This window comes from Ceratotherium simum, chromosome 1, assembly GCF_057802395.1.
Source record: "Ceratotherium simum simum isolate JZ-2026a chromosome 1, ASM5780239v1, whole genome shotgun sequence".
Classification (NCBI taxonomy): domain Eukaryota; kingdom Metazoa; phylum Chordata; class Mammalia; order Perissodactyla; family Rhinocerotidae; genus Ceratotherium; species Ceratotherium simum.
In genome coordinates, this window is record NC_141900.1 from 83,678,038 (window position 1) to 83,704,407 (window position 26,370).

The 26,370-nt window shown below is 38.0% G+C and overlaps 1 protein-coding gene across 1 annotated transcript in view; it reads right to left on the reverse strand.

Annotated features, from left to right (window-relative positions):
- LOC101400291 (metabotropic glutamate receptor 8) overlaps positions 1–26,370 on the reverse strand; it is a 128,607-nt gene that overhangs the window by 96,467 nt on the left and 5,770 nt on the right. The window contains exons 2-4 of the mRNA XM_087430299.1: positions 23,932–24,067; positions 23,331–23,485; positions 22,123–22,260 (exon numbers count right to left, since the gene is read on the reverse strand). Coding sequence (XP_087286425.1) covers positions 22,123–22,260; positions 23,331–23,485; positions 23,932–24,067 — 429 coding nt within the window. The remainder of the gene's footprint in view (positions 1–22,122; positions 22,261–23,330; positions 23,486–23,931; positions 24,068–26,370) is intronic.

A 26,370-nucleotide genomic window follows, 5' to 3' on the forward strand; every position in this document is an offset into this window, starting at 1 on the left:
AGGAAAGCTATTTAAAATGCATTTGGGAAATGTTTTAAAAAAATTAATTCTGTTACTCTTATTTTCCAGAATTTTCTTAAATGTTTCATGGCTATAATTATTTTTTCCTTCTCAAGGCAAAACAATATATCACAACACACATTATCATATTTGTTGACAAAGTGTGAGATTCAAGGAATTAATTTTATACCAGTTAAATAATAGAAGAAAAGTTATACTGTATTTTCTTCTTTATTATATTAATTTTTTCATATGCTTAAACAGTTTCGCATTTTATCTTGTAACTGCAATTACACTTAAGAGTGAGTATTGTACTTGCATTTATTTCACATCAATCTTAGAGCCTAGTGTGTTTTGTGTATATATATGGTTAATTAGGGGTGAGATACAGGAGGATTAAACTCACCTATTTTGAGTGCCTTTTCTCAGTTGTGATGCAGATTCTTTATAAAAATTGTTTTATCTAATCTTAAAAGGAGTCTAAAACATAATTTGCCCAAGACAACCCTGCCAGAAAGTGGCAAAGGTCAGTTTCAAACCCTGGCCTGCCTCATTCCAAAGCTGTGACCTTTTCACGATGAATGACCAAATAGCTGAATGCCTGAATAGCAAATGAAAGGCCTCTTGGGTAAAACATAAATGTGCCTGATACCTATTCACTAAAATGTGTATTAGATGAATGACTAAATAAACGAATGGGTGGATGGAGCTCAATACACATCAGCTCATTTACCTCCCCACCAAAAGAGAACGTTTTCAAATAAACATTCAGGAGGAATACATGATTACGAAAATGTTTCAGCAATAATGGGGCTTTTATAGAATTACTCTTCCCAAGTTCAATAGTCTTAATGCACAGCAATTTGCTTGAAGTCTATAATGCCTTTGGATTTCAAGTTGAGGAGTCTGATCACGTGGAAACAGAAAATTAAGGATCTGAAATATTATTAAATAAATAAATTGAACTGAAATTAGCCTCTTAGCACTTTAAGTGTTTCCACATAAAGTCCGTGAGATAGAAACAGGAATGATATTCACTACAACCAAACACTGCTTTAATTCCAAATTTAACTTCTGTCATTTGATCTAATGTTACATCAAGGCATACTGGCCCACCACATGTAAAGAGCTTACACCAATTTAAAGTAAATGCATCACATAGGCAAGAATGCAAACTCAAGTAGTAGTGATGTCTCTTTCAACACATTTCATTCCTTGTTTTGCATACCTGCAGCCACTATGGGAACCTGTCTCCAGTCACTTTACCACTGGCTTATTTTAAAAGCCTTGTAACTTCTCCCTGCTGTCAACCTTTCTTCCCACTTCCACTCTTCCTACAAATGGCTGCTAGAAAAATCTTCCCCAAAGACACCTCTTATCACAAGCTCAAAACCTATCACAGTTCTCTAAAGCCTGGTATATAACAGGCTCTTTAAGACTTTACCCCTCTCACCATCCTAGTCTCTCATATCTCCCTGAGACAGAATCTCTAGTAGTAAAAAAACAACCTTCTGCTATGCCTTGTATGAAATAAACTTATTTTCTTATCTGTCCTTTTTGGCATGCTAGTGATTCTAATTTAGAGCTTTTGAACCTGCTTTGCAATTTATCTTTGACATATTTTCATATGGGTTTATTATCAGTCTCTGTATCAGTCAGGGTCCCAGAAAGAAACAGCATTCATTGCACATGGTTCAAATAAAGAGATTTTCATGAAGGAGTTGTTTACCAAATTGTAAACAGAGTTATGGAATAAACAAGATGGCAAGGCATCCAGAAACCAGCAACAGTGAGAAGACAACACGATTGTGGGGATGAAGAGACGAGGAGAAGGAGTAGCATTTCCCCGGAGCCCAGTTAACACTGGAGGCGTGGAAGAGGATAGCCCTGAGGGAGTGATAGCCTGAAAGGACACCACCACAGCCAGGGCACAGCGTCGAAACAGGATACAGAGAAGAAATATCCTGACCTTTTTCTCCTTCCACCCTCCAAATCCTTCTAGTGTCTCCCATTGGCCAAGCCCAAGATGAAGACAAAGGGATAGAGAGTCCTGGTTGTGCAATCTACAAGCATCAGCTTTCCAGGGCACAGGGAGGACACAGAAAGGTGGAGAATGAATGGGAGGCGTGGCAAATGGAGACTAATTTGCACAGTCTCCAGCTAAGTTGTAGCCTCCTGGAGGGTGGCAATTTCTGAGATCACCGGCATTCTAAGTGAGAAAACAGCTACAGACCTCACTGAGATTGCAGCTATGTGCCACTTTGAGCAACTTTACTTAGTTAGAGGTTCAGTTTTTTTACCTTTAATAAAGAATAATAATCAATGTATAGAATTATTCTGAACATGAAATGAAAAAATGTATATAAAATGTCTAGCATAATAAGCACTAAATAAATGGTAACTACTGTTACTGACTAAAGGAAAATTACAAATATATATGTACATATATCCTCTTGTAAAACATATTGTAATAAAAAGAATGAACCATGAAAGATAAAAATCAATGAGTGTTAGTGGTCACCTTTGAAGCTCACCTCTACCCCTGATTCCCTTGCCTTAAAAAACATGGCAGGACATCTTCAGGACTTGGCAGGCAGGCTATTTTATTTTACACTAGTGACCTGGATGCCATTTCTCTTCCTTCTACTCTGTAACAGACGGTGCCCTGGACAGCAGTGACATCTGCAGCCCCAAGGGAGAAGGGTCAGCACAAATTTTAATTTTGCTTTTGGTTTGGGGCTTTAAGTACACAGATTTTTTTTTTCTCCCTGTCAGTTTGCATCTAGCTCTCTATCTGACATTTTTTTAATGCTTTATGTATTTGGATTAACTCAGAAATTTATAGCTCCAGGTTTTTGCTTATTTTGCTTTATGTCTGTAATTCAACTTCCTTGATTTAAAAAAAAAAAGTCAAAGAAAATGTGAAAAGAATTCTAGCTGTCATTTCTGTATCACTAAGGAGGTTAAGAAGAGGACATTCTGCTCTTTTTGAGCTTCCTCTCGTTACAAGATGTTAACATTTGAATATTTTAAACAAGAAGAAACAAGAATACGAGGGATAGCCTATAAAAATCTGTGGGCAATTTGACTCAGCTAGAAAAAGGAACTTTAAAGCTGAGAGAAGAACATTTATAAAAATTATATGTCATATTCCCTGGCAAGGAATGAGATTCTACACTGATCTCTATCAGAGTAAAAATAAATGAATGAATGAATAAATAAATAAACAAACAAGGCCAAGCATCTGCTCTGGGAACAGTTTCATCCTTTTGAGTTCAATTTCAGGGGAATTTCTATAATAGGAAATTCTCCTGATGTTTGAATGTTGTGGCTACATTTGGGGCCATAAAAATTTCCTACTCAGGCATCCCATAGAGAAAAAATATCTATCCCTAAGTATACAAAACAAGATCCTCATTACAGTTACTGACATACTGTCCTAAATTGATGGTATTCCTAATTTCCCTATCCCGTGGGACAGTCTCCAAAGATCAAAGAGAACAGTGAAGCCTGTGTCTATAAGATAATTAGATCAAAATGGAACTGTAGACTGGCCTCAGGTAGCTATTTCTAATGAGAGTCAGTCACAGGACAATAAAAACTATGGTTCATGCCCAAATGTTCTCCTTGGTCAAGGGGAGACTGATCAGATAGAATCAGAACCCAAGGGTCATTTCTGATTGGCCTCCATCCAGAACACCACAACAAAACTCAAGAAATTTCACAGACAAATAATTACACAGCTAGTTTAGGTGTTTGGATTAGGTAGACGATTCAAAGTCCCCTTCACCTTCTTAGGCTTGATTTTTCTAGACTAGATAAACATTCTGAACTTACAAAAGAATATTGAGCCTCACTTCAACAATGCAACTAGGAGAAAAAAGAAAGTAAAAACAAATTGGGCGTTCTTTTATTTTGATGCCAGAAAGACAAATAGAATGGCATGCATAAATGATTCAGACTAGTAGATCACATTAACAGCAATTCACTGTAAGATAAAGAGATATGTGGGATTTCTGGTCCCAGTTCCTTTCTTTGGCCAGTAGACAAGTGACTTATTCCAATCGATTCCAATTTTCTAATCTGTAAAAAAGGATGCAGGATAAATAATCTCTAATACTTCTTCCAACTCTACAAAAAAGCTATTGTTTTATGTATCAAAAAGGATAAAAATATAATTTTATGAATTGTAGACCTATATTCCAATGAGGCTGCATTTCAGGTGGATCTAAAGCAGCCAAATGTGTATTCAAAAATTCTGTAACACTAGATAAAAGAAGACTCAACCAGAATCATGCAAAGTTGAAGAATCCAAGTCTTAGAGACAGAAGAAACCTTTTAACGAAGAGTAGTTCATACCTGAAATTACATTGTTGACGTATTCCACACCCATTTGTTGGATACGTATCAAAAAACTTGGTTTAGAGATAGATAGACAGATAGAGAGATAATCAATAGAGAAATGGAAAGATGGCAAACATTTTTGAACTTTATTTTCTTAAAAAATAGTTGTACAAAAATATGTATATCGAATGAAAAAATAAAAATCAAACTAGAGATAATACAAATAGTTTATCAAGAAAAGATCAACGGTGATTAATAGTATTCAAATATATCTGTCGTAAGATCCTAGACAGTAATAAAATGAGCTGTGATTTTTCCTTTTAGCTCCCTAGAATTTATTTAAAAATCATCATTCTCATGAGCACAAGTTAATAATATGATGTAAACCATTTACTGATGTTATAAATTAAAAACAAAACAAAAAAACTGCATTCAAAATGACTGAGCTATATAGGAACATTTCCTTAAAAGATGGAGACATGGGAACATTTTCCACAACCAAAAACTGCCATTCACCAGTGGATTAAATAAAGAAAATCAAAGGAAAAAATTGAGCAGCAGGATTGATTGCATAAACCTTCGTCAAAGATAAAAATGTTTATATTGGAATTTTGTGAATAAACAAAATGCAAACAACCCAAATACTTTTTCAACCAACAACTGGATATCAATAGCTTAATAAACCTTTCACTTTTTTCTTTGTCTTTTTTCATCCTTATCCTACGACTTGAAGAAAAAAGGAGCACATTATTTGTTGAAGAGTTTATGCACGTTTGAGTTGTAGCCCAATCTCTCAACCTCAAAGTCAATTTAGCAACTAAAAATGACATAGGAGAAAAAAGGAGATCATGTTCTATTGGGGAGAACTGTCTTTCACTGTAGTATAAACTTAATGAATACATCACCTACCACAGAAGTATTTTTCTGTCCAGTTATTCATTTAACAAATATTTTTCCAGTGTCTTCCAAGTGGCAAGCACAGTGGACAAAAAGGTGAGCAACAAAGACATGCTTCTTGTCCTCATGGAGCTCACAATTTAATAGGGGATAAACACCAATCAAACAATCCCACAAATAAATGTACAATTGAGTGATTTTGTAAAAGTGAGTATGGTGTTCTACGGGCATATAGCAAAGAGATCTAACCTAGTCAGGGAGGTAAGACCAGTTGTGGGCTTTGTGTCCTATTCCTAGAATCTCACTCATCAGCAAACAGGCGAGGGAAGTATTTCCAAGAATAGTATGTCCTTACGTCCACATATGGTGGACACCTGTGGGCAGCCACTGACTATATACCTCTGAATCCAAAGCCAACTCTGCTTTTCAACTGGCCTCGCTGAGAGCAAGCTCAACATGTCATGAGAAATGAACTAGCACAAACACCACATCATCCAACAACTTCTTCAAACCAAAGCAGCTCAGCCTTGGTCCTTACCCATGAGTGATGGTTGCAGCACCATGGTTGGCTTTGCAGGGACCCCGGTGGGACCCATTACCTCCTCCCCCAGCATATTCCTACAGTGACACACTATGTAGTTTAAGAGCCTCAGTAAATAAGTCAAGGGAAGAATTGGATATACTCAGAACTTTCTAGAGTTGAGAAGCACACACCCAACCACAAAGTCCTAACTTCTAAAAATAGAAGTTCCTAGCAAAAGGCAGCTATCAACATCAAAAGAAGTACAAAATCAATCCAAGATTACCCCAGAGTCCCACCCTACTCCTTCCCATCCTCTGTACCCTTAGAATAGGCAGAGGAGTACCCTAGGCATATGTGTCTTCCTCAGTACTTGAATGTCTTTCATAGGTCTGAGAACTGGATAGAACAGATAGAGAACTGGAAAAAGAGCCCAGCTATTTCACACCAGCAGGGGAATCTGTTGTTGTTTTCTGTAGCAGGAAATCATGGGACATTTAAGCATAAGAAACAACGAACTTAAAATAGTCTTAATAGAGAAATTAGATTTAGATCATTTCATACAATAAATCTTATTTTTTAATTTTTGCACAAATTTACTGTCCGGAATGGTTTTAAACTCTCAAGGAGGTGAGGAGGGGGCAGCATTTCTAACTATCTTTTACCTTCAAATATAACTTTCCTGACATAAAATGAGGAAAGCCAATTTGTAATCATAATAAAGGTTCTTATCGGAATCCAAAGGCAAGCTTGTTTTTCTCCCTGGAAATGTAAACTCCCAAAGGGCGGAGAGGTGCATCTTCTTATGCTTTGTGGCACTTCGTACAGTATTATTTTTGTCAAGGTGCTCTATATAAAGCTTAGGGTGATTATAATGGTGTAATTTTCATCCCACTCTTTATAACCACAAAGTAACCGAGATAACACTGTGCAGGTACAGTGATGTTCTGCTTTACTTAAGTTGTCTTGTTCCAAAACAAGGACTCTGTCATGAAACCGAAGCAGGTATTATAACGCAGAGATATTGATGATAGGGTCATTCTGCACACTAACATAAACTGCAAAATTAAATGCGAGCTTCCCCACATTACTGACAGGAATTACACATACCCTTGTAATACCCACTAACACATCTTGAGATCAACCAATTAAGTACGTAAAACAACAAATGAAGAAAACAGAGCAGCAAAACTCCAGACACATTTTATACCACTTACTCTTCATTTAGATCGCATTTTTTATAAAGAAAAGCTTGCCTACTGCTGCACATTTTCAGTCTTCTCTGGTGCATTTTGTATTACGATTTCAAAATAATTTGACCAGAGATCCAGAACTATACAGGTCCCTAAATGTGCAATAATCACCAAAAAACTTGCAAAGCCTACAGTAGTGGGATGTGCAACATATTTTATAATGTCAATAGTGATGCCAAGAAGATAAGAAGAGAGGGAAGGAGTGAACGAGAGAATCCATAGAATAAATAAGCTTCATTAATTTCTGAGCAGGATGCATGAATTCATTAATGCCAAAGATTAATAGGATGGTAATATAAATAAAAAGTCACTAAATATATATTTTTCTTTAAAAAATTTATAGTTAATTCATCTTATGGATTCAAAATTTACAAATTTCAAATATACAAAATATACATGTATGGAGATTTTCTTGAGTAATACTCCCCATCCCTAAGTTACTATAGTTTGTATGTAGCCAGTTTCCCAGATAACAAAATACATAAAATGTGAAGGTAAATGTTAGATGTTTATCTAGTGTTATTCTGAGTGGCAATGAATGAATGTACTAGAATAGCAGAGTAAAGGGCCAAAAGAAGGGAGGGCTGCATTTTGGAAGGGCAGAGAAGCATTACTCTGGAAATGTGTGCAGATGAAGTAGACTCACTCAAGAGATTCAGATGAAAAGAGCCAGGTAGACTAAGATGTGGTCCATCTGGATGTCTCTAAAAGGAAGTTTTCAATCTGGAACCTGAAATGAGCTTGGGATGCACCTGAAAATCAAACCAGGAGGGACTACTTCTTCAAGAACTAGAGTTAGATGAAAAAGAATCAACTGGCGATAGATACCTAAGAACTAGGAAGTGAAACCTGTAGCCAACTTATAAGATTCCATAAGGACAGATTGAATAATGAGATTGTGTGGGTAGTTTACAAATGCACACAGTATTTTCCTGGAGATTTCCTTGAAATAAATCTACTCTTGAATTACACTTGCCATGTTAAAGGCAGTACTGAGCTGCCCAGATAGCCATGAAGGGGAAAAGCTCCCTGGCCACAGAGTTGTGGTCCTTGAGAAGCACTGGAGCTCCTGTGTGGTTAGAACGTCACCAGTGACAGAACATGCTCTGTTTGTCTGTCTTTCAGAGAGAGAGAGGTGGGAGCTGGCGATGAGCACCTGTGTTAAGTTTGATCCTCTTTTGGCAAATCTTACTCTCTGCTTATTTATACCAAAATTATCATCATCATCATCATCATCATCCTCATCTCCAGTGATTACCCAAGTCTCTTGCCATGCCCTTCCCAACTGTGTCTACACTTACCCCAAATACACAGCAAAGTTATTACGAATTGGAAGAACAAATTGTTTGCCCAACCTCATACATGTGTCCTAAAAGGTCATTTAAACATTTCATCAAACCTGCAGCCCTCCAGGGAAGAATATGAGTCATGCAGCCAGCTCAGCACATTGAAGCCAGGCTTTGTGTCAGTCTTAGGGACGATGCAGACTGATCCCACAAAGAAATCAGTAACAGGGACATTTTCTATCATTATTCAGGGGAGAAAAAGCTAAACAGTTTTCTGGACTCTACTGAATTAAACCTTCATACCAATTAACGAAACCTCTCTGGGAAGCATCAAGCCAGCACTCCCAGAATGTTGGCCATGTATTGAAATGTAAACTAACTCTCCTGGTCGTCCTAAAGCCATATGAATTATCTGTTTTTGGCTACTTTGGATCAGCTACACCAGCTCACTTTCACAGGAACAAATACGCAAAAGAAGACTCTTGTTTCATAAAAGTGGCTCAGACAAATGATGCTCCTTAGGGCGCTGAACCCGAAGCTGGCAGCCAGCCCATTCCCTGAGCTCCAGTCGGCTGGTACTTTTCACTTCTACTGCTATCAGCCTGCTTCAGACCTATGCCTTCACTCTGACGAAGGACAAAGAGAAGATCACAGTGGAAACCCTTCTGTGTGCTACTAATAAGCCTGTTTAGAGTCAATGAGAAAGCCCCATTTTGCACCAATAAAAGCCTTCACGAGTTCTACTGAATCAGTAAAACTGAAATGTTTCTGTGCACTCCTTGTCCTGGTTTTACACCAGTCCCAGAGGTGAAGCTAAGCAAAACGTTGGACACAATGACCTCTAAGTTTCCTTCCTTGTCTAATGTCCTCTGATTTTCTGTTAGCTACTGGGAGTTGAATTTTATTTAAATTATCACACATTCTGATGGATTCCTGAGCCTTTCTTCAATTTTAGATAATCTCACTGTGCTCTGCTGAATTGGCTTATTTGGAATCTTGGATCTCTCTTGGCAAAGAACTGAGTATTGCTCCCATCTAACAGCATGGCTAACGTTGCCTATATTCTTTCTGAAAGAGAGCTGGGTAGGAGACAGATGTGGAGCCTATTCCCATCTCCCACAGCAAGCTAGGGAAAGCTTTGGATTTCGTGAACTATGAACAACAGGGAAAAACAAACCAGCATTTTAATGTCCTTAATGAAAGGTGTTAATCGTTTTCCCAAATGAAAATCTATAATTCTAACCATTTGACCACAGTGATGTAAGCAAATAAACCTGCAGCTAAAAGGTTCTGTATAGGTCAGTGGTTTAATGGAAAGTAATACAGAGGTGGAATGACATCTCCTATCAGTCAGAATCTTAACTCCTTTTCCAACAAATAGCCACTCCCAACTCAGCCCACTGTTGGGATATAGTGCAGAGGTGCATAAAGAAATAAGTACCATTTCTAAAAACAATACAAGTTCTATATTTAAGATCAATTTTTTAGCCAGAGAGCATTTTGGTAACATAAGGAAGAAGCACAACAGTTTGAATGGCCTTTGTGAAAGATAAGTACACCGATAACAACCACCACCATCACCACCAAAATCTAGAGACAGGAAAAATTAACATTTAGCAAGAATTTTTAGAGATCAAGTTACTTGCCCAAGATCACACAGCTAAGATGCAGTGTTTGAATGTCTACCAATGAGGCTGAGCATTTTACTAGATACAGAAAATATAGTAGAAACATGTAGTTCCTCTTAGGTCTTGTGATTTAGTTGATAAACTTGCAAGCACTTTGAACAGGTTTTTACTTACACTGCAAAGAAAAATGCTTAGCTACAGTCCTGTCTGTCTGGGTGGTAAGTAGCACACCACCACCATCTGTAAAATAATATTTTGGTAGACTAGAGGGCATGTTGTTTAAAAGACCTAGAGGTGAATCATTTTGATAAATTAAGGAGCATTCTCTAATACATGTGTTTTATAATTCTGCAACTTGTACAGAAATATGTCTCAGTGAAACCCTGTTGAAAAGCTGTGTATCATTTTAATTTGAATAAATCAAATCACATTTTATATTCACTGGGAAGTCAGTATTTAAGAAACCTGTGGTGAATCCATTTAGTATCAACAATTCGTATTGCAAATATTAACCTCCTGATTTATTTTAGAATTTTAATTTTTTCATATCTTCTTAAAATGAGGCATGTTCATGTCATGTTAAATAAATCATTTTCATTTATTGATAATACATTGTATTAGGATGCTTTCAGCTGCAAATAACAGAAAATCCAATGCAAAATAGCTTTCAAATTGAGAGGATTTATTATTATCTCATATCGCAAGAATGGAAGAGCGTTCCAGGGCTGGGTAATTCAGAGCTTCCAAGATGTCAGCTGTGACTGACGTTCCTTCCGCTTTCCTATTATGCTATCCTCAGCACAATTTCCCTGCCGCAGGTCCAGCCACCAATTGCAGACATAACAATAACCAGAAGAACAAAAAGACTCCCCACCCCCACTCCCTGAAGGGTCCTGGAAGACTTTCCCATCTATCTCATTGACCAGAACTGTATCACAAGTCACCCTCTCAACCAAACACTGGCAAACAGGATAGGACCACCACAAATGGACCAGACCAGTCAGAAAATTAACTGGGTTACATGGGGTGTACACTAAAACAAAATTGTTGTCTTGTCTGTCAGCCTAGACCTCTGCTGTTTTAATATGATAGACACTAGCCACATGTGGCTATTTACAATTAAATGTAAACTAATTAAAATCAAGTAAAATTTAAAATTCAGTCTCTCAGTTGCACTATCTACATTTCAAGTGACCAAAACCCACATGTGGCTAGTGGCTACTCCATTGGACAATGCAGATATAGAAAATTGTCCTCATCACAGAAAGTTCTATTGAATAGTGCTGGCCTAGAAGAAAGGCAAATCACTGTTGGATAAGTAAGCAACAGTCCCTGCTGTACTCCCTATGTAGCAGGCAATAAACTTTATGCATATTATCTCCTCTAATCTTCCCAAGTATTATTATCATATGTTAGTCTGGACACTAGGTTGCGAGCTAAGGATGGGAAAACTTAATTAGAAGGATCTTGAACTCTGCAGGAAGGGCATGGTTAAGGTCTTGATCACAGTGAGAACTCTTTCCATTTGTCATCTCTTTTCTGTCTACATGTCAATATCATTCTTCCAGGCCAAATTTTTCATCACAGTGAGGAACTTGACAGTCTCACCAGCCTCACATCTCACAGCCTCACCCCCACCCCCCAAGGGGGATGGATTTTCCTTCTTTATTTCCAGTTTTAAATATCCCTTGGAGGGACTCTGATTGTACAGCTTGGATCAACCACCCAGCCTTAAACTAGTCAGTTGTAGCTGCAGAGACATTAGGGAGAGAATTAGGGTTGTAGATCAAAGATATGACCTTAGGGGGTCCACCCATGGATATTGAGAAAAGTTCATAAAGAAAATGGAATTCCAGGATCCTCTTCTTCAACATATTTCCTACAGGCTGAATCCCTCAAGCTCTGACTCAGGCCCTCCGAAATTCACTGTCCACATACTTTCTGGGTCTATCTCACCCATTTACAGGCTATTGACTGTCACTCTCTCTTTACAATAAAACCTCTTTTCTCAGCTTCAGACTCACATAACCAACTAACTGCTTCCCAGACATCTGCAGCTGAGTATCTCACAAGTTTTTTAAATTCACTATATCCCAAACAGCATTCATCCTCCTCTCCTTCCCCCTCTTCCTGAGTCATTCACATGTCAGGAACCCTCTCTCAACCAACGACCCAATTTCCCAACCCAAGAATCAAGGTGTCATCCATGATTTGTCCACTCCTTAAATACTCGATTAGTTGCCAAGTCCTAAACATATCCTTAAAATACCTTTTATATCTATCTCTCCACCCCCTTTACAATAGAGCCATCATAGTCTGGGCCACGATCATCTCTGGAAGAATTACTGTAATGTCTAACTGGGTCTCCTTCCTCTAGTGTTATTCCTTGTCAGTGTCATGCTATAGCCAGAATAATCTTTCTAAAATGGAAATCCAATTATGTCACCAATCTGCTTAAAACCTTTTAGTGCCTATTCATTGCCTTTCAAAACAAATTTCAACTCCCTCAGGAGGCATATAATATCTTACATGATCTGTCCTTTTCCTAGGTCTCTATCTTTCCTTCTTTCTATTCTCCTACTCCATTCTCTACCACAGCCATGCTGAACTTGTTCAGTTCCTCAAACTGCTGTCCTCTCTCTTGTCTACTGGACTTTGTGATTCCGTATATTTGAAATAATAACCCTACTGATCACCTCTTCGTCTTATCTAAGTTCTGCTCATGTTTTAGTCTCAACTTAAATGACACCACTCTTCTCCCCCACACTACATTAGGTCTCACTGATATATGCTCCCATTCACCAGCCATAACACATTTCATTGCAAAGACATGACTCAATTATTCACCTTCTCGTTTAGACTTGCCCTGTGAGAGCAAGAACCATTTCTGTTTTGTTCACCAACATGCCCCTGACATCTAATAGTGCCTGACAAGAAGCAGATAATAAATAAGCTGAATTCAATTCATTCATTCATTCAACAAGTATTTTAAGGAAGCCTATTTGTGCTAAATGCCATCCTAGGCTCTGGGATGCAGCAGAGAACAAAACCAAGTCCGTGCCCTCATGAAGCTTGTGTTCTTATGGGGAAAAAAAATCAACAGCAGACTAACAAACAAATAAACATGTCTAAATTGAATGAATGAACACATTCTTAACTGATATTTCTATCATATTTTTCAAGTTGTCTTCTTATTATTCTGTTACCTCATTAGAGGTAGTATGGATATATAGTACTTTCCCCCCAGAGAGTATAAATGTAATTTTTCAAATGCAACACTACAGAATCACAGCATTTATAATCAGGAAAGCAAATATTCCAGTTAGAGTTTGACTGATGGACCCAGGCCTATATGCGATTCTAGAATCATATTCTCATCTCTATATTAGTAGTGCAGTCAGGAATTTAAAGACAGATAAACTACCAGAAGAGTTAATTTTATTCTTAAATTATAGTAAAGGCCCTTTTAATATAACCATTTGTATTGAGATTTTGCTTTCATTAAAAATACCATTTCAACAATTAAAATATTTGTCGAATGCGTGCCAAACTAAGCCCCATGCTTCATAGCTACATGATTAGAATGGAGAGCAAGAGGACTATTTGGCCATCCGTTTTGACCAATTAACTAATTTAACAAACATATAATGCTAAGCATATGCTAAGTCCATACAAGGCCCTGCCTCTAGACACTTAACAGACTAATCACTTCATTTTTCTAACTACTGTCTTTTTCATAAAATATAGGCTCCTTGGAAAAAAAATAAGACTCTCCAGGAGGTTTTCTCAATTAGCCTTAGTAAACTCTGGATCACATTTCATTTGATGTCTCCTTTGCCCTAATGTATCCAATACTTTGTTCAGCTAGAAAGTTCTTTTTGTTTTGATGTGTGCCTAAGAGTTTGTGGTAAATCTCTTTTATTTCATCAAGTCATAGTTGCCATGGGATTCCCTCAAATCCCACAGGTTTAAAGGAACCCCAAGGCAAAACTTCTTAGAAAATAAGTGTTCCTTTTGTAATGTAAATAATTAGCCCCTTGTGTTTATCTGTTTTGTACTTTCTGAGCAGAAAGAGGGATATCAGATTTTCTTAATGTTGAGCCATTTGCATATTCTTTCTTTCTTTGTTTTGTTTTAATGAATTGGTTCCAATTGAGGTTTAATAAGCAGTGAGAGAAAGACAATTTCTTCAAATGTTTCTGAACTTTTCTAATCCCTCCCTTATCCTCACTGGCCCATGCCTTACTATGAGTTTTAAAATAATTGGTTCTCAAAACTGCGTAACTGTCACTTGATTGCCTGTATTCCCTTTTCCCTTTCTGTGCCCTTCAGCATAATATTCCAGAGACCGTGTTCATCCAGATACGTGTGACTCCTAATCAATCAAGCTAACGCCAGAGTCTGTTGTAGGCTTTGCAGAAGAGATTCCTAGACTCTTAAATTCACTTGGTTCTGTAGAATGGGCGTTTCTCTGTTTTAAGTTATTGCCTGAAAAATGTGAGAGTTTTTGTACCCTGGAAGTTCACTCTAATCAGAGGGTACTTCCTTATGCTTCCGAAACTCCAGCAGTATTAGTGCTTCTCAGACCAAGGGCATCAATTTGATGCTCTTAATAATCAGGGAGCTTCACAAAGAGGGAATACTTAAACTTAGATGGCCATTGGGAAAACATTCAAGCCACTATACCAGGAAAAAATAATGGAATTGTCAGTGCAACTCAGCCCCTGACTGGGAAAGGCCTTCAGAGCAAGAAAGGATTGAGGAAAGAGTCAAGCATCAAATCAGATTCTAGTCCTACCACCACCTTCAGGTAGCTAGAGGGCTTTAGACAACTCACTTAAGCCAGATGGGCCTCAATTTCCATTTCTACAAAATGAAAGAATTGAGCAAAATGATCTCTATAGATCATTCCAACTTTACTGTGTGTGTGTTTATAACTGACAGTGCAGTTTTTTAAATTTTCAGAATATTTTTGGATCCTGACATGGCAAACTTTGCAATCTACTTGGAAGATTTTGGAGATACAGGTGCATCTGTGTACACTTCTTTAAATTTAGTAATTAAGCTTCCCACTTCCAAATTTCCTAATGAGGAGACAAACACACATGTTACTGTATCTTTATACTTCACTGATCTAAATACTTACTGAAGACAGTATATGTAACGCAGGCTAGTGATTGTAAATTTTTGCATTGGAAAATTTAAAGTCTTATTAAGATATCTGGAGTTTATCAGTAATCTTTAGCAGAGTTTAATATCTATTCTGCCAATTAAACATCAGGTGCTGCTGCTATCTCTATAAACTAACTCTAATACCCCCCTGTTACTCAAAGTGTGGCCCAGGGCCCACTGACAACCATATCATCTGGGACTGGTCAGAAATGCAAAATGCCTCATCCCGGATCTATGAAATCAAAATCTGCATTTTAACCAGGTGCTCAGGTGATTTGTGTGCACACTAAAGCTCTAGAAGTGCTATTAAACATTATAGTGCTTCCTGCACTGCTTTAAAATAGGTAGGTTTGTTCCTACAATGGAATGAATAAATGAGCAAACTAACTGTAATTTAGCAAAGTGAATTGCTATAATTCAGTGCCACTGGACTTAGAGTTATAGAAGCTTACAGTTGATAGTTTCTCTGATAATTTTTTTAGTATAGTTCTAGGTTTACTCTTACAAATGGCAGGGGGCAAGGGAACTAGATGAAAAGGTTTATTCTGTTCAAGACCCACTTGCAAATACTACATATATCATTGAAAATCAAGATGAAGAATATTAAAGTCTTTACTGTTTTTTATAGGATTATGTAACAACCAATATATTATTTTTGTTTCCCTTCATAGCTGCTGAATTTAAAATTCCATAATGCATTGCTGTCATACATAAATTATCACAAAGAGAAAAAAATGCTTTTCAACTATGTGGTAAAAACTCTGAAATAAATAAATAATAAAATAAGTTGAGCATATAAAATTCAGGCATAAATTCAAATAAAACAGACCGGGATTCTAGCTGCAGCTCTAAAACTAACCGTGTGATTTTTCAACAGTTGACTTCTCTAGGTTCCAGTTTCTTCATCTAGAAAATGAGAAAATGATCTTGATTTTACATCCCAGTTCTAAAATTCTGAAATCCAATATGTCTGGAATCAATGCCTGTTTTGTCATCTCAGATGCACCTATTGAACTTCAGTGTGGAATCTCAGAAGTAGCATAAATAAGTCATTCTGAGATGTCTGCTATTTTACTCACTTAGAACAGGAGCATATGGGCTAATGACCACCTCATGGTGCTAATGTAAAGACATTGTCCCCAACAGAGTTTTTCACTAGGCAAGGGGCAAATGGGGATGACAGAACACATTTTAATGCAGGGAACGTTATCTTGGTTTCCTTTCATTCTGAATCACCAAATCAAATTGTGTAAATTCATCCCCCTTGCTAACTACCCAATTCACTCATAACATCTCCATGAGTCCCGGGTGAATGGGTGAGAGCTTCTACCTTTCACAGCCTCCCAAAACAAATAGAGGACAGCTGAGAGGTAGTTACACCGAAAAGTTACCTAGTTACTCTGGCAGTGGAAAGTGAACTGACAGGCCTTTCAAGAGGCTAATTATTGAGGTTGCTGTTTGGTTCACTGACAGAATTGCTTGTTTGTGGGAAGAAACATACGTGTGCGTTGCTTTTTCCATTACCACTATTTCTATCATCATAAATAAGAATCAATAGGCCATTTCGGGTAGCATATGCTCACCACCATTTAGCATCTGAGTGTCAGGCTAAGCAGCAGTGCCCCAACCTCCTGGCTGAGGATTAAAATCCCAAAAGCAAGAAAAGTACTTCAGATTCAATAAGACAGTGTACATGTCTGTGTGAGCAACTTGAGGACAAGAGTGGTCCATTCTTTGTTTTTGTATCTGTAGCACAGTGTCTAGCACAAGGTGGGCTATCCAAAATGAATAATGAATGAACAAGTGAATAAACAAGTGCATGAATGAGGAATGGATGGATGAATGAGGCAAAAGGTTTTAAGTTGGCTCTATATGGAGCCAACTGAATTTATTGGGTTGATCAGGGGATGTTGTTTTGATAAGGGCAGAGCTATTTACAATTCCTCATGGAGAAATGAAGGCCAAGACACAGTGTGAGCTGAGAGGGAGCCTGCCTTTGATGAGTAGCTCAACAGCACATACTCAAGTCCCTGCAATATTCACTACCAGGCCCTGGTAGGGAAGACAAGAAATCAGAATGACAGCCATTAAAAAAGTCAGGCAAGAGCTCAAAAGAAAAACTCTCCACTGCCAGTGAGAGTCTTGCTGGACAAACCAATGTCAGGTAAGGGAATGATAGAGAAAAGATAGGAAAAATAGATGAGGTGGTGAAGAAGAACCGTGGAAGAGGAGTTCAGCCAGAGGCCTGAGGGGGAAAATACGTGGATGAAAAATGTGCAAAAACAGAGAGAGACAAGCAGACCCACAATTCTCGAGGGTGGGTGTGGGTGTCTGCGTTGTAAGGAGTGGAAAGGCATTAAGGCTGAGAGCAGAGCAAGGGAGGGAGGGAGCGAGGGAGAGGTCAGATAAATGTCTATAAAATAACACCCATCACCACTGATAACAAGTATAAAAGAATCTTTTTTTCTTCTTGAGAAAGACAAAGGGAATTTTAAGTAGGATTAAGTAGTAGTAGCTTTCAGAACTCAGCAGCTCTCAGAAGCAATAATAACTACATAAATAGCTAAGTAGATGGTAGGAATTACTTCACTTTGGAATTGGGCCAGCATATCAAAGTTAACAGTAATATCACATCTTTTTGAAAGCTTTCCTGAGATTCTAGGGGAAAAAATCATCTCAGAAAACTGTACCGAGTTAATTTTAGGAAGAGAATGCTCCTCACTGCTTGAAGACATTCTATCTCCTGAAAATTGATAAGACAGAAGCCCTACCCTGCTGGGAAGCACTCTCTTATCCATGTAAATACATCGCCAGTATCGCCCCCAACAGAAGCAAATAATTACATTCACAGATTACCATCGCCTAATGTAAAATTTTACTTAAAACATAACCCACAAATGACGTTTTAAATGCAACAAAAAGGACCTTGTAGATACCCCACTTTCACAGAGTCCCCCAACTTTTTGACTCAGTGTAGTTAGTTAAAATGTGAACCTTGTAAGGCCAAATTTTGAAACATCGCATCTGCATACATTCACTTACGAATTAGATGAAATTGGACAAATTGGAAATATAAATAATTTTCACACCCTGGACACCTCTACTTGTGAATATCCTGTGGATTTTTCCTCTTAAGTACATTTCACCACTAATGTGCTAGATCATCTGTTTTCCTCCCGGAAACCAGAGATGAAAACTGAGTGTTGATGGTAGTTTGAGGCACAAATATCTTCTCTCACCATCTAGAAACATTCATGTGTTACTGTTTTTAAAAAAATTAAGTTACAACATTGCATTATTTATTTTCTACCCAGAGACAAGTTATTTCAGTGTCACCCACAATGGAATTTGCATGAAAATCTGTTTACTGACCCTGTTCCCTAAGGATGCTCTTGCCCTAGCACTTGGAGTAAACACCATTTTCACTGCACTAGAAATAGTTCTAATTAGACAGATATTGTTACAATTTTAGCAACACCCAAATAAATCAAGGGAATCTGAAGCAGACAAGTCATCAAGTCTGGATTCTACCACAACTCAGTTGGGTATTTATGCATGAAATAAGTATCCAGTACACACCATCTACAGACGCTAAAAGGACATCTACATACATCAAGTTTTTTGGAAAATATGAGTTTAGAGAAACTGGTTATTCTGAAAACAGTCTGTTAAAAAGTTATGGGGGCCGGCCCAGTGGCATAGTGGTTAAGTTCGTATGTTCCACTTCGGTGGCTCGGGGTTTGCAGGTTCGGATCCCAGGCACAGACCTACGCACATTTATCAAGCCATGCTGTGGCAGATGTCCCACATATAATGTAGAGGAAGATGGGCACGGATGTTAGCCCAGGGCCAATCTTCCTCAGCAAAAAAAAAAAAAAAAACAAGAAAAAAAAACCTCATATGTTATGTGATTAGTTAATAACTAATTTCCTACCAATTTTATTACATATATTAAAAAGAACTGAGTTCATCTCTTTCATTAATTGGTACATTTTCATTAATATGGTCTAAACAACAGTAGGATATCAATGTGTAGATGATCAAACAATAACATTAAGAATTCAGAATTAAGCACAGTGTAAAACATATCTGAATGAAAAACACAGAAGGTACTTCTGTGTAAACTCTCCTTTCAAACCCTTCTATAAACTGGCCCCTCTTTACTGCCCATTATTCCTGAAATGCTCCCTCCTCTCCAAGAAGCTGGGCCTCTCCACTATTCTTCACACATTCCCATGCCACATCCTACTCGATGCCTTTGCCCTGCTGACCCACCTTTTCCCTCATCTCGGATGTTCTTTCTCAAATCTTTCTTGTTATCAAACACTCACCTTCTCCATGAAAGCTTGAACTTTACAACTTGAACTTATAGTCATACACATTCTGAATTTCCTTACTATCTACGTCCAAATTTAGCATTTAATTATGGGATTGTTTCCCTCTGCTTAGGTATGTGTTTGTTCCCAACTAAGTCACATTATTTAAAGGTAACATCTCTCTCTTAATGCCTCTCCCTAAAGTTTTTGTCAAGATCCTACTCCACATTTCTCTAGTTATTCCTTCTGAATAACTAGATAAACTATGTTTATCGGAAAACATGCTTAAATGTGCCCTATCCTAAAGAAAATTTCTGCAACCTTGTTTCTTTCTCAAGTTCTCCTACCAGATCTACTTTCTTTCTCTACCAACCTTCTTGAAAAAGCACTCTTTCCTCTACTTCCATTATTCCAGGTCTGGCTCAACCCCTCACAATGTGAGTCTCTATCACACTTCCGCTCCCTCAGCGACACCTCTCTGCAGCACTGAAGCTGCGTGCACCTCATCTTCTCTCCTGGAGACTGAGAGGACATTGACTCCCCGTTCACCTCCTTCCCCAAACCCACTACACTCAGTTTCCTTTCCCGGCAACTCCTCTAGAGTCTTCAGCTGTCATCCTTCATCTCTGCTCAATCTTATATGGCAATTGTATCTCTGCACTTGTCTTTAATTTCCAGGTCTCCATCTGCCACTCCCTAATCTGTATTTTCAGTGTTGAACTCCCTGCCGGGTCCCAGACTTTATGCTGTCACCTGGGCAGTTGCATGGGGCTATCTCAGAATCAAATTCAAATTAGTCCCTGCAAATCTACCATTCATTCCATTTTCTCTGTTACCTAATTACAAACCATTTTCATAGACCTGGCTGGTAGAGATTTAACATTCAGAACCTCTATCACTTATCACCACCTCCAGCGTTAATCACTCACCATGTGCTGTAAATATCACCCACTAGGACTCCTGTCCTCTCTGTTCTGCCCCTACCTTGCACCTCCTTGTTTAGGCTGTGATTGCCCATTGCCAGGGCTACTGGATGGGCCCTGACTGACCTTTCTCCTTTCTCTCCCTGATTTCCAATCCTCCTTACACTTCTGTCAGAGGAATCTTCTTGACCTGGATGAAAAGCCTCAGGTAATTCTACCCTACAGGTAGGATAAATCCCAAACTCCTCAATTCTGGAACTTCCAGAAAGAACTTCAAGACCTTCCACAACCGCCCCAGACCATCTCTTTAGCCTCATCCACCATCACTCTCCCTCTCACTCACTATCCTCATTCTCATTCACTCCAGCCTCCTTGAATGTTTTTTTTTTTTTTTTTTTTTTGCTGTACCTTAGACAAAAGAGGCTTACCCTAATTCCTGGAATGGGCTGCCATCATATCTTCACATGGCTGACAACTTCTTGCCATTTGGGTCTTATCTCAAACGTCACCTCCTTGGTGAAGAATCCTCTGCACAATCTAATTGCCGCTCTCCCTGCCAATACCACCTGGTCACCCTTTCACGTTTACTCGGTTGTGTTTCCCATAAGTATATCTCAGCATCTGGAAGTCTCTGTTCATTAATATGTTTACTTATTTAGTGTCTGTCTCCTCACACTCGAATGTAAGCCCCATGATCACAGATCTTGTCTCTCTTCACTCATCCCAGCTCCTGGAACAGTGCCTGGCACACAGGAAGACTGAAGTTCGATCCTTCCACAGCTGGCACCTATTTTCACATCCCCATCCTTGCCTTGTTTACATATCTGCTCCAACATTTATCATATTACAACTTTTATTTGAACATCTATTTCCAAAGGAAGTCAGTAGAGGGAAATGAGGACATCAGACTATGGGGGTGAGGGAGGGGAGTGAATGATTGTAAAATGCTCATTCAAGTTTTATAGTATTCCATGTAGAAGATTTATGCATCTTAAAGTTATCCCTAAGTTTTACGTTTTTTGATTATGTTATAAACAGTATTCTTTAAATTTCATTTTCCATGTTTTAGTTTATAATATATATATTATATATAATACATATATATTAAAAAAGGGATTAAAAATGAATGTTTATAATGACCTTGTTAAAGGTTACTAAATTTACTACTTAGTTTTAAGTAATTTTTAAATTCTATTAGTGTTTCTGTGTACACAATCATGTTATCTGCAAATGAAAAAGTTTCATTCTTACATTCAAAAAATGCACATTTATTATCACTATTATTTTTAAGTGCAAAATATAGAAAGTAAAGCATCAAATAATCATAGAGCTAGAGCTACACAGGATGTGGGGACAATAGTATTATAGGGGTCATGGATTGAAATAGTTAAAACAACACTGTTGTAAGACAATTTATTACGATCCATCATCCTCGCTACATTTTGAGTTTCTGGAGAGCAATATCATGTCTTGCTTATATCCCATCAAACCTAATAAAGCGCTTTGCCCAAAGTAGAAACTCAGTAAATATTTTTAAAATAGAATTGAAATACCCTAGAGGGGGGCACATGGCACATGTTCAATAAATATTGGTTGGTTGACTGTAAGAACTGCTGAGTACGCCTATGTTTGCTGAACGATCAGTGTACGCTCAGCCCTGCCGAGAAACAGTAACAAGAGACAGAAGGAAATAGAAGATACCCTTATCATTATCCACATAGAAAAACTTCATTTATCAGGTAATAGTAAAACAAATACACCAAGAAAACATTAAAGTGGCTACCTGTGCATTTCTTTATATGACTGTTCCTTTTTCCATGTGATCCTAACTTGCATCCAAAATTCTCCTCCCAAAATTCTGCGAACCACACATTTCTTCGATTATTAGCAAGAGTTCGGCTTCTAAAGTATCGATCAAACCCTATTTTAGAGAAGAAAGGTATGATTTCAATATTCATACAAAATCAAAACCAAATACTGTCAGAGCTTTTGAATGGATATTATGCTATGCTGTGATCATTGCATGAAAAAAAACCAAAACATATTAACAAATGGAGGAGAGCCAGTAGCCCAGAAATAAGGCTTCCCTTATGGCAAAAGCTAAGGGGAATCAGTGGACAATATCTCCACCCCCACCATTCACCATTCAGTCAGCCAGCTCTGGGGATGAGCATAACTGGAAAGCCTATTGTTGGTATCATCCTCACAACCTCTCCTTCTCATCTACATCTCCCAGCGGCAGTGACCAGTGATCTCATGCTGAATATTCAGAACCAACTCAGACTCTTCTCATTCTTCTCTCTTTTTCCTAGCAGGGGTCAATGTTCCAGGTTTCTATGCTTCTACCTGCCTCAAAATTTATCTGTCCTGTATGTTCCATTTTCAGCTAATTCAATCAACTAATCAGTACTAATGCAACCTTATGGAGTCATGGGTAATGGGCTAAAGTGTCAGCCTGCTAGGTAACCATCTCATTGAAGGGAGACCACCTGGAAATAATGCCTTACTCCAAAGGATAATGGGAGAGGTAGGAATTTCAGTCACTGTCAAGACCATTGGAAAAGATATTTGGGAGACAGACTGCCTTTCAGGGATGTTCCACATCTTTGCTGTTGTGTTTATTCATCCACAGGGTCAGCCCAGCATCGTGTCTTCATTTTCTATAAAGCAAACACTCTCCTTCCAACAATGCTATAATCATCATATATGCCCATGAAAATATGCTAACTTAGAAGGCAACATCACGGAAATATCTAGGGCCAACTATAATTCCCTTTCTTAAAAAAAAAAATCTAATGGATATTCTTTCTTAATAAAAAAAATATATGCTGGATTAAATAGTTGCTGTTTTGGCATTTCTGCCATCAGAACTAAGAATTCTATCCAGAATCAACAATAATAGGTGCATTTCATCATATGCTGATACTCTGGTTTTGCCTTTGAGTTTTGATTCAACTGGAATGAAACAAATTGTCTATGATGCATCCTTACCATCAATTGATGCTCTTTTGGGCAAAATTGTCACAGCCCCTTCTGCAATCTCCTCCTGCTGATAAACGGGTGCTATTTTGGATCCCCAACTATCTGAGCCAATCCAGAGAAAATGCCCACTTTGGTTTAATTTTTTCGCTGCTTCCAATATCCTCCTATAGCAATAAAAAGAAATAAAACATACCACATTTATCAAGAAACACTACACTTATGAACGTAACAAGACTGGTTTAGTAGGTCACTGTTAAGCAATTAGTCAATCATTTTAATCGCCTTAGTCTTATCATCTCCTAAGGAAATATATTGGAGACTTTAACTCCAGCACTTGTTAATTAGCCTCATCCTTAACCTCATTCACATCATTCTATCATCCCTATTTGTCTCAATTCTTTCATTCCCTCGGTTTTCCTCTATAGGCATTTCAGACTGAGAAACTAGAAGGCTGTTATGTCTCCATGCAGCAGAAGGTAGTCTGTAATTGCATGAGAATGTTGCAATTCCTGTGAAATCTCACAAGATTTTACATTGAACGTGGAATATGTTAGAAAAAGGATGTGGGCTGCAAATCTGATCCTATATAAGGAAGAAAAGTAATCAGCACCTGATATCATCTTCATTGGCAAACATAATCACTGCCCGAGCATTAGGTGTTTCCAGCAGGCGTTTGATGATCTTTTCAAATTCTCCAGGTCTTGGTTCACGTGGGATTTTCTGTGACTGAGCAATGCAAACACCACCTATTAAAAAAAAAAAAAAAGAGAGAGAGAGTGATTCAGAAAGGGCATTTATTTAATTAACCAACTTAATGAGGTTAGCTACTTTATAAAAACACATGATTCAGTACAGGATATTGTTTCTCAAAACATCTGGCATTCTCACCTATTAAAGCAATCGTGTTTATTTGCATTATAATATATGTATCAAATAAATTATATCAATTACTTAATCATACATCAGGGTTGGGTTTTTTGCCCCAGGTTTAAACATTATTTTTGTGGACGTCTGTAAGAAAACCAAAGTGTACAAAATGTGTGGCGAGAGTCAAGGTGTGGAATAAAGGGCTGTTTTGATTCATTTAACATAAGTTGAAGGACAAATGCCTGGATTTAAAAAATGATGAGTATGTCATGTAGGTGAGACCACCTATTAAGTAGGAAGGTCCTTTAGCTACTTTTATTAGCAGACCTCCTTTAAAGTTAATTTCATTTTATAGCTCATAGTATTGCAGCAAGATTATTATGCATCAGCACAATATGTTATGAGACAAGTGGTCTTCAAGACTATATGAGACACAGGTAAGTCCCAAAGATGCAACTTTGAGTTGACATATGTCTCCACCATGAAAATCAAAATGGCAGAAATCCCATCCCACTGTCACAGCAAAAAAGAAAGAACTCGTCTTTTTGCTTCTCCTTCTAAGGCAATGCAAGATCAAAGAGAAAAGTTGATAAAAGATCTCTGCCACTGGGCTGGGATAGGAGGAGAAGAAAGAGGTTTCCTCAGCTGCAGTGGAGCAGAGAGACAACATATTCTAATACTAGAAGAAAAAGCAATACTAGCAATATGTTTCAGTTGTATTATGGTTTAAATAGGCTTTTTTGAGTCAGTTGAGAATTAAATCACCATTTATAGCATTGCTTCAGTAGACAAAGGCATATTTACTTCTAAACAATTGGCAATGCATTCAGTCATCCAAATGTTTCTGGGTGCCATTATGTGCTATGCATTGGGCTGGACACTGGGAATGGACAATCTAACCCAGAAGTTACCATCTAGTCTGGGAGATAGGCATTCCAATAAATTATCATGGAATATGTACTAAACTTTAGAATTAAGAGGGTATGCCATGTAATGGGAGCACAGAGGAAGGAGTAGCTAAAGTGATTGACAGAGATAAATTTTAAAGGGTAAATATACATCCATATAGGGACAAAAGTAGGACATTTCTGATACAGGCCAAGGTATGAAAGAACTTTTTTTTTTTTTTAATTATTTTTTAATTATTTTTTTTTAATTTTATTTATTTATTTTTTCCCCCAAAGCCCCAGTAGATAGTTGTATGTCATAGCTGCACGTCCTTCTAGTTGCTGTATGTGGGACTCGGCCTCAGCATGGCCGGAGAAGCAGTGCGTCGGTGCGCGCCCAGGATCTGAACCCAGGCCGCCAGCAGCGGAGCGCGCTCACTTAACCGCTAAGCCATGGGGCCGGCCCTGAAAGAACATTTCTTGATCATGGCCTATGGCAAAGACAAACTGGGGCTGAGGTTAGAAAGAATGGCCAGGTCCAGGTTGAGAATAACTTTGTTAGACATGCCAAATAATTTGGACTTGATCTTGAAAACAATGGGAACCCACTGAAAGTTGATAAGCAGGAGAATTACATGATGAGCTTTATGCTTTAGGAAGAAACCTCAAGTAGCCAAACAAAGAAGAAACATCTGGTAGCCAAGACAATGGGTTTCCAGTGTGTTGTAAGCAGACTTAATATGTGTGGGAATAATGTATGGTTAACAAGTGCTAGATAGAGTATTGAAGGCTTAGTTTTCTTTTAAGTTAGAGTACTCTTAAACGTATCCCTGCAATAGCAACACTGTTACTAACCTTACCATATGCTCTTTAGGAGTGGGAATTGCCCATAACCCACAGCCTGAGCCTGTAGTTGGCTGGCCTACTGATGTGCCATTAATAGTTGGGCTGATTGATTCATTCCTTCAGTACACACACATTGAGTGTCCACTATCTGCCAGATTCTGTGCGGGGGCTGTGAATGCAATGGTGAATAAAATAGACATGGTCTCTGCCTTCACAGAGTTTAGAAATGTTGTAGACAAAACAGGCTTATGCAAAACAAAATGAAACAAAAAATAAGTATGTAATTACAAATTATGGCAAGTCCTACAAGGAAGAACAAGGGCATTTAATTTAGACTGAGGAGTGTCCAGGAATAACCTCCCTAAAATGGCGTCACTTAGTTGAGGTCAGAAAGAAGAAGAAAGGGACACAACAGTATGAGAAAAGGTGGGAAAGAGCCAGTGGAGTTA